Source organism: Sprattus sprattus, assembly GCF_963457725.1.
Source record: "Sprattus sprattus genome assembly, chromosome: 20".
NCBI lineage: Eukaryota > Metazoa > Chordata > Actinopteri > Clupeiformes > Clupeidae > Sprattus > Sprattus sprattus.
The window spans coordinates 5,851,234-5,861,281 of NC_137918.1; the positions used below are offsets into that span (position 1 = coordinate 5,851,234).

Sequence of the window (10,048 nt, forward strand, 5' to 3'; positions counted from 1 at the left end):
TTAACACGGAGATCGAGCTTCGTTTACAAAGAAAGCCAACGTAAGCATTCCATAACTCAACATAAAGCCCTCCTCAACCCAACGCTAAAGTGTGTTTGATGAGCCATAAGAGATAGAGAGACACACACATAGTCCCTGGTACCCCCCTATATTGTCATGGTGTTACGCAGCATTAGGTTCACTGTGTGGTGTTGTTTGTTACCTGTGCTGTGGGGGTGGTCCAAGTAGGTGGTTTTAGAGACAAACCCGGGTGATTTAACTCAGAGTAAGTGGTAAACTTCCTAAAAGATGAGCAACCTATAAGAATGAAGCCGTATAGGGCTCTTCTATTAGGGGGTTTACCACTTACTCTGAGTTGACTCATTCAGGTTTGTCCCTAAACCACGTGCTTGGGACACTACCTGGCTACTGTCTGACTCATCCCAGACAGATTATGAAAGAACCCACCCAGACAGATCCAGATCCAGGCCATATGCGTTCCATTTCACCTTTGCTCCGGGTGCATTGTGTTTCTGTTGATGTTGGTTTACCCCCCCGCCCCTCCCTAGACCATGTCATCATGAGGGTGTGTGTGTGTCCTATGTCTGTGACAGTGTTTTGCTGAAATCTCCAAATCCCCATCTAAATTTCTGTTTAACCGAAGCTTAAACTTCCAATAAAAAACACTTGACTGGGCCACGATTAAACCAAATAATCACACTTTAAAGCCGTCATAATCCATTCTCCTGGTGTTTAAAGGCACCCTGTGTTTTTACATAGGCACAGACATAAACCACTCTCCTTTTTACACAGGCACAGACATGAACCACTCTCATTGTGTGGGTTGGTTTTAGTGTGTTGTGGAACCTACAGTGAGGGAACCATCATTTCTTTAATGGAAAGGGGGGCAAGTATCATTGTGAGAATTTAGACCAAACTATTCCATTACTGTGTGGGCCATTGATTTAAGTGTGTGAGTGTGTGAGTGTGTGTGTGTGTGTGTGTGTGTGTGTGTGTGTGTGTGTGTGTGTGTGTGTGTGTGTGTGTGTGTGTGTGTGTGTGTGTGTGTGTGTGTGTGTGTGTGTGTGTGTGTGTGTGTGTGTGTGTGTGGCACCAAACCCAATTTAGTGGCTCCTAAATTTCCCCTCGTCCCTGCGGTCTCCTTCCGCTTATTTGACTCTGAGTCTGTGGCCTGATGAGAACCCGTGATTTGGAGTCCCTGACACAGACACAAGTGGACTCTCTCACAAGCCATCCATCCTGGACTCTCTCTATCTCTCCCCCTCTCTCCCTTTCTTGCTCTCTCTCTCTCCTTCTCTCTCTCTCTCCTTCTCACTCTCTCTTCCACCTCCACAACTACCTCTAGTGTTTTTCCTGTCTCACTCCTCCTACCACACATCCTTAAGCTTCTTGTTGGATAGTGGGGCCTGCAATTTGCCTTGAGCATTTGTGAGCACGCAGCTTGATGCAGTTTGAAAAGCATTTAACCCCTAACTGAAGAGGGGCCTGCCACGTAATGCATTGCTTAGAGATCAACCCTACCCCCTCTCCACACACACTCACACACACACACATTAAGACTTCACCACCCCCCACATCTAACCTCCCACACACTTGCAGACAGAGCAGAGGACTTGTTCCGTGTCCAATCTCTTCGGCCTAATAGAGATGCTGCATATGAACCTAGCACAGGTGAGTGAGAGATGGAGAGTAGGCCGCCTGAGGCTGAAACAGGCATTAGCTATTAGCCGTAGTTAGCACCCCCAGACAGATGCGGCGATTAAAACATTTATTCGTTTTCTGCTACGCTAACGCCATCCCCACCCCCTCCCCTTTTCTCTCCTGATGGATTGATTGATTCTATCAGAACACACAGACACAAACCCAGACACAAACCCAGGGTAGAAAGTGGGAATAGGCAAACAGGAGCAGCCATGTTGGTGGAATGATAGCAGATATACAGCTCAGTTCAGTTGTGGATCCCTCCCTCAAACATCTTGCTGTTACATTCTGCAGAAAAGGCATGGATTTAATCATTTCAACAGGGGCATAGCTAGCTAGTCAGCGTTAGCTGGCAACTTATACTAATCATGTAATCAGTAATCAGGTAACATATTATACAGAGTCCTGAGGGTGGTCACTGGACTTGTGCTCTTGTCAACATGAGACAAAGGTAGTGGTACAGTAAATTATTTTGCAGTTTCATATAGAGTTGATTTTTTTGGTTTTGTTTTGTTTTGAACCTAATAGTTCTCTTCAAATGCTGTGAGCAATTTTCTGTCACCTGGAGCAAGGCTCTAATTTATTTTAACTGCAGACATTTGCTGTAAAAGCTTAATAAAAAGGGGTCAGCTCACCACTTAATCAAAACAGAACACAGTTAGCTTTAATGGATATTTCGAGAATTCAATCCAGTTCATGTGTTTCCCAAGGTCAGCCTCAGATTAGCCAGACTAAATGATGCTAATATGTTAGCAACAGAGAGGGGTTGGGTTGGGTGCTCATTTTGTTCTTGATGTCTGTCAATAACACACCCATAGCGTTGTTGTTAAAGTTTAAAACTAGCATTTCAGCGCTAATGGATTACCCAGTAACCTCTTACCATCCAGTATCCTCAAAGAACCCTCTCCTCTTCCCCTTCATTAATACCTTATTTTTTTTAGCTTCATGAATGCTAAATGCTAGCTTTTTTCTAAATTCTGCCATCGCGCAAATCTCTCCATTATGAGGGCATTAATTTTGTAATGGATTTGTCTCGTTAGTTTGTTTTTAAATGATTCCCATGGCCTTTGCTACTTGAGTGCTTTGTTCTGGGGGGGGGGGGGGGTGTTTGGCCATGAAAATTATCTGTTAAAATGATGAGCCCTCGCCTGGTACCGTGAGTCTGAGTCCAGGGGCTCGCCCTTCTTAATGAGGCAGGCAGAGCAAATTCATATGCAGCGATTGCATACGCAAATACACACACACACACACACACACACACACACAAATATGCGCACACACACACACACACACACACATTAACACACACACACATTAACACACACACACACACACACACGCACCCATACACACACACACACACACACATACACACACACACACACACACACACTCACACACACACTCACATAGTACATATGCGAAGACACATTTGCAATTAAGGGAGACTAGCATTGCTCCAGTTTGAATTCTCTGTACGTTACGTCTGAAAGGACCTGAGATAGTGTAAGCCCCTCCAGGCTGTTTAGAGGCCATTGTCTGTTGTGATGAATCCTATTACAGCATTCATATCCTTTCAGTTCAGATGTGTCAACGCTTTCAGTCTTTCAACAGCTGATTAAAGTAGCTAATAGCCAAGAAAACAAATGCAACACAAACCAAACTGATCTCCTCTACAGGCCAAACATAGGAGGAGGTGTATGAGACTTATTCTCTGCCCCCTCTCTCGTGACATCCCTTTATTCCTCCCTCTCTTATTACCTTCTTTGCCCCTCATAGTGTTATTCCTCTGTTCTCTCTCTAGTATAAATCCCCTGTTCTCTCTCTTTCTGGTGTTATTCCAATATTCTTACTCTGCTCTTTTTCACCCTGTCTACCCTATGTAGAGAGCCCCCCCCCCCCCATCTCTCTCTCTCCCTCTCCTACTCATCTCTCCCCCTCTCTCCCTCTCCTACTCATATCTCTCTTCCTCTTTCTCCGTCTCTATCTCTCTCTATTTCTTACTTTCTTTTGTTCTGCTTCTGGTTCCTCTGGTATAACTCACCCTGTTATCATGGCAATAATCCTTCTGTATGTGTGTGTGTGTTTGTGTGGATATGTGTGTGTGTGTGGGGGGGTGTTTTTTGTAGCGTGGGTGGGTGGGGGTGTATCATGGCACTCATCAGCCACAATGATACTCATGTCCCCTCCTCTATATCTGTCCATGTATCCATTTCTGCACTTGTTTCCACTGTTCTGCCATTGTATCATCTTTTGATCCATTGCTTTAATTTTGATTGATTATTGTGTGTGTGTGTGTGTGTGTGTGTGTGTGTGTGTGTGTGTGTGTGTGTGTGTGTGCATCAGCCCCGTATTCCTTAGGTCTCTGTCACAGTGCTAATTGACCATTAGACCGTTAAATTAGCACTGTTTCTCTTAAGAATATGGGTGCTTCAAAAAATGTTTCATAACCATATGATTTATTATTGTTGTGTGTCTGTGTTTATGTGCCATTAGAATTTCTCATTTTATTTGATTTCTATTTTTGTATATGTGTGTGTGTGTGTATGGGACACATTGCATGGTGTCTTTTTTTTGTAGGATTTCTATTTTTTGTAAATGTGTGTGTATGTGACTCACTAATTAATTTTTGATTTCCAACCATTGTGTGTGTGTGTGTGTGTGTGTGTGTGTGACTCATTGTTTGTTTGGTGGCTGATCTCCAACCTGCATGCTTCTCCACTGTAGTCTGACTATAGCCAGGTAGTCGCCAGGCACAAGGGGAGCAAATCGAGAAAAGGTAACAACGTGTGTTGTATTTATGTGTGTGTTTGTATGAGAGAGAGAGAGAGAGAGTGTCTGTATGTTTGCCTGTGTTTGTGCGTGTGTGTCTGTGCGTGTGTGTCTGTGCGTGTGTGTGTGTGTGTGTGTGTGTGTGTGTGTGTGTGCTGAGAGCCCCCCTGCTGTTACAAGTTTGTATTTGCCCCCCCCCCTCCCCCCTTCCTCTTCGCTGTGCCATGGCAGCACTCCGGCTGTCTCTCGTAGCCGTTAGCCTCCTCTGTAGCTGTTAGCCTTCTCTGTAGCCCCTCTTATTAGACACTCAAGCTTCTCCTGCCCCAGTGTACCTGAGCCAAAATGGCCACCCTCAACAACTGCTGTAGTGTGTTAAGTGCCCTTTCGATTTTACCTTTTTACCTTTTAACTTTCCTGATGTCGGTGTCTCTCTTTGCCCATTTACCCTTAATTGCGGGAAGCTGTAGCCATAAAGGATGCCGGGACAGCCATGCAAAATGGCTCAGGTTTCAGCAGATCAGGTGCTAGCTCTGCACAGGCATCAGTGTGTGTATGTGTTTGTTTGTGTGTGTAAAATATTAAGACAGAAAACTATAAAGGTTTAAAATCGCAGAAGAAAGCATCATGTGAGTCATGATTAATTAAAATAAGAAGAATAAGTGAAAACACCCTAGCAGCTCCATTCAAGCACTTGACTTTGATGCTGTGGATGGTCCTAACACACACTAGATGGTCCTCACACACTAGATGGTCCTAACACACACTAGATGGTCTTTACACACACTAGATGGTCCTAACACACACTAGATAGTCCTAACACACACTAGATGGTCCTCACACACGAGATAATCCTCACACACACTAGATGGTCCTCACACACGAGATAGTCCTCACACACACTAGATGGTCCTCACACACGAGATAGTCCTCACACACACTAGATGGTCCTAACACACACTAGATAGTCCTCAAACTCACTAGATAGTCCTCACACACACTAGATGGTCCTAACACACACTAGATGGTCCTCACACACACTAGATCTCATATACCCCCTGTCATATACCCTACTCAAGCGCTTCTGAGCTACAAGTGACGTAGGCAAGGCCCTGCTCACACACACGCACGCAAACACACACACACACTACAGGGATGCCATACAGGAAGTACATTCACACACCACGGTACTGTTGACTAACAGGGAAGTGAGTTTAACCGTTGAGCGAAATTCAGAGTGTATTACTACATTATTTTGGCCCACTGCCTCTGTGTTGATGCCCCTTTGCCCTGGCAGGCTGTTGCCTCTGTGTTAATGCCCCTTTGCCCTGTAGGCTGTTGCCTCTGTGTTAATGCCCCTTTGCCCTGTAGGCTGTTGCCTCTATGTTAATGCCCCTTTGCCCTGTAGTCTGTTGCCTCTGTGATAATGCCCCTTTGCCCTGGAAGGCTGTTGCCCTGAGCAGATTTGCCCTGATGAGCTTCCCCCTTCGTATGTGTGTGTTTGACTGTGTGTGTGCAGCGGTAGTTGAGTAGAGCCGCATATATAATCTTTCCTTCCCTTTAACTGGAGTAACACAGCCCTACAGCTTTTAACCTCCGCTACAGTGAGTGTGTGAGGTGTGTTTGAGCGACGCCAAGATGTGTTGTGTGTCATCACACACTGCAGTTGGTTGGGTTTTACTTTCATTTATTTCTTTTTTTTTTCCTTTTTTTGCCGCGCCTAAAGAACGAGAAAGCTTCAGGTAGGGAGCTACATAACAACTCCAGGGGATTTCTTATTTTATCTCTTATTTCGTATTACTTATTTTTTTCCGCTGACACAGTCTTCTACAGACAAGGTAAAAACAGAGAAAAGCTGTGTGTGTTTCAAAGCTGGAGCCATCAGTGATTGTGTGATTCCTCCTCTTCTCTTTCTCCTCTGCTTTTTCTTTTTTTTATTCCTACTCTTCTCTTCTCTTTTGTCTCCTTTCCCTTTTTTTCTCTTTCCTCCCCTCTTTCTCCTCTGTTTTTACCACAGCAGAGGGAAAAGCGTTGGAGCATTTCTTCTGCCGGAGGTGAAAAGAACTCCTCGAGTGTAAGTAGAAAAGACCTGACAGGGAAAGAAAGACAGGAAGTGAGAGAGAGAGAGAGAGATGAGGCAGGAAGAACAGTAGCTATATATTAGCAAGGAGGCAAAAGGAAATGAGAGAGAGAAAGAAAGAAAAAGGAGAGGGATAAAAGAGGATGATGAAGAACAGAAAGAGAGAGGGAGAGAGAGAGGGAGTACGGGGTTTCCAGAGATGGAGAGAGCAGGAGAAGGTGAGTGAGATGAAAAGAGAAAGAGATGAGTGTAGAAGGGCATGATCAGCAGTGTGATTGTGTCAGCGTTCCTTCACGGCTGCACGGTGCCCATTAAACCCAATTCTGCTTCAAAATGTTCCTTCAGGACGAGAGGACTAGGCAGCAAGGGCCTGTTAAACCCAGTTCTGCTACAAAATGTTCCTTCAGGAGGAGAGAACCGGGCTGCACGGCACCCGATAAACCCAGTTCTGCTTCAAAATGTTCCTTCAGGAGGAGAGGACTAGGTTGCACGGCGCCCGTTAAACCCAGTTCAGCTGCAAAATGTTCCCGTGCCGCCTTGCCGCTTGTAAATGCAAATGCACTCCTTGAGTAGGAGCCTTTTGGAATTCATTATGCCCGCCGCCAGCATCACGCACGGCACAAATCACATTCGGTGCTCTAGCGACCCCTAGTGGCCTAGAAAGAGCCAGGGGAATAAAAACACGCTCTGCTCGTGTCCATGCCCAGAGGAACTCTTGATGATGTGTAGAATGCACAGAGCTCAGTTTGCTTCATGGAGTTTGTACTTCTATGACTTTGGTGCTAGGTGTGTGTGTGTGTGTGTGTGTGTGTGTGTGTTCGCTTTAGGCTGACACTGAGTTATGGCTCTCAAGGAGAATGCAGTTGATTTTTGGGGGGCTTTTTTTGTGAACGAATTTGGTGCATTTTACAATAGATGAGTTGAGTAGAAGACTCCTTGTTCATTATCATTCATTTCGGCACTGAGGTAGACGCTTGCAGTGTACGGAGGTCGTTCTCTACTCCAATGACTCACACACACACACACACACACACACACACACACACACACACTCATTGTCTCATCACCTGGCCCATAGTACTCACTCATTCATGGAGGGTTTTCCAATCTGCACCAATCGGATAGGAATGCAATCAGCAGCGGAGCCTGAGCCTCGAGAACAAGTATCTGCCCCTGTAATTGATCGCCTGAAAATCCCCTTGTGTGTGTGTGTGTGTGTGTGTGTGTGTGTGTGTGTGTGTGTGTGTGTGTGTGTGTGAGAGAGAGAGGTGGTGTGTCTGTGTTTCACTGCCACTGTAATGGATCGCTTCAAATTTAGTCTGTCGCAAGGACTCATGCATCTTATTTTGTGTGTGTGTGTAGATGTGTGCATACATGTGTGTGTGTGTGTGTGTGTGTGTGTGTGTCTAGATGTGTGCACATATTTCTTTCTCGAGCTTTCGCCTGTTGTGTTCTCTCCCGGTTCAGATACACTAGATAATGCCTTTCATTCACGTAATAACACGGACAGCACTCAGAAACATTAGTGTTCCGTATTTGAATAAATACATCTTTTCATGCAAAATATCCTTAAAGCAAGACCTGAGATGAAAATAGACACTCTGCAGATTTTTTAAATTTTGTATTTATTTCATACGGTTCACAGGGACTTATTTAAAATCTCTGTTGGTAACAAGCTCTGTGTGGAGATGAGTGAAGTACACGTTTGTGTCTTTGTATACTGTTTGGCGTGACTGAGGAAAATGGGGGTTATCACTTGGTACACACGACCCTGAGGAGCATAGGTTTCTCTCTCTGCTAGTGTCGGAGTGCCACTGAGACATCATTCATGCTAGGGCCATTAGGTGCTCAGGGAGGGAAACAAAAGGAGGGATTTTCAACAAATATATCAGTGTTGCTTGTATCCATTATAAAATAGATATGTTAATATTTTATAAAGTTAGATATCCATTAATGTGTGTTTTTGTGTGTGTGTGTGTGTGTGTGTGTGTGTGTGTGTGTGTGTATGTGTGTGTCATCTTCGATGCACAGGAGAAGTCCACAGCAGACGACCAGCACTCCTGGGACAGCTTCAAGAGCATGACCCCTGACCCCATGGGTTTCCCTGGCGACCAATCCGACCGCCTGGAACTCCACAACAAGACTTGGGACGCCACCTCTGCCAACGTCCCCGAAGCGTCCGAGGGGGACTTTCAGACTGAAGTGTGACATGAACTGAAACACACATTTTCACACACACCCACACTCACACACACACACACAAATCCGTACAGGAAAAAACAACAACACTTGATATATATAGATATATATATACTCTCTACATGAAGGACCTCTGACCTTCCCGAAGAGAATCAAACTCCTGTTGACACTTCATTTCTGTGTTCTCAAAGCGAAGACTTTCTTGTATATGCCAGAGGGATTAATGGACCTGGACAAAAAAAAAGAAAAAAGACGAGAAGAGAGGATGGTTCTACTCTATATTTTCACACGAACACTTTAAAATTGAGACGAGGAGAGGCTGGGGGAGGGTAGAATGGGGGTGGGAGGGGATTTTTAAGAAAAAAACAAAACAAAAAAACTGTTTCTGAAATGTCTTGATTTTACTCCAGAAAAAAAGGATCCTCTTTCACGTGTTTGATGATTTGAAACAAAAAGAGACAAAAAAAAAAGAAGAAGAATATTTCTGCACCATTCTTTTTATAGAGAAAAAAGATATTGTACTGATGTTTGGCTCTGTATCTCCCCTCTTCTCCCGCTCCCTCCCCTGGGGACCCATCTCCTGTTCACTCCCCTCCTCCTCCTGGAGGATAACCCAAAACTATTTTTAAGGGAGGGGGGGGCATGGTGGTGGGGAGGGGGAGGTAAAAAAGCAGTTTATTAATATGTGCCATCCTTTTTGTTTTTTTTTGTTCCTGGCATACTGTAGTCTCTCTCACATCTACTCTTCTCTCCTGGCGCCCTTTGAACATTGTGTTTCCGTTTTGTATTTTTTATTAGTCATTTCCTCCATCTCTGTTTCCTCCTTTTTTGAGTAAAAAAGAGAGAGAAAAAAAGACTTCAACCATTCTTGATTTGTGTCTCAGATGTGTTTGTGGAAGCGCAGGCTTATACATTGATTTTGGGGTGGGCTCGAGCTGCGTCTAGCTTTGAAATGTTTCCACTCCCTGTGAGGTTCCGAACGTAAGTATTCTGGAAAGGTTCCGCAGCTTTGTTATGTTCCAATTCCATGTGAGTTTCTTCGCCGTGAGCGTTCTTGAATGGTTCCGGACCTGAGGCTTTTTTAAAAACAAGCTTTTCTATCTGACCTCAAGGGTCTGCCAAGAGTTACCTCTCCACATTTCATTTTTCCTGACACAAAAAAGGGTTTCACAATTCTAAATGATTGAAAACAAGAAAAACAAACAAAGGTTAACCAACATCACGTCCGATAAAACATGAAGAATATATTACATTTTTTTTTTTTAATCAAAAAATTAATCAACACCCATTTTAGGCCAC

At 44.4% G+C, this 10,048-nt stretch overlaps 1 protein-coding gene across 1 annotated transcript in view; it reads left to right on the forward strand.

Annotated features, from left to right (window-relative positions):
- Positions 1-8,758, forward strand: part of adgrb2 (adhesion G protein-coupled receptor B2) — a gene marked incomplete at both ends in the record, with an annotated part of 230,190 nt that extends 221,432 nt beyond the window's left edge. The window contains 2 exon segments of the mRNA XM_080858805.1: positions 6,491-6,544; positions 8,582-8,758. Of these exon segments, the coding sequence (XP_080714931.1) occupies positions 6,491-6,544; positions 8,582-8,758 (231 nt within the window).
- Between the last annotated feature and the right edge of the window lie 1,290 nt (positions 8,759-10,048).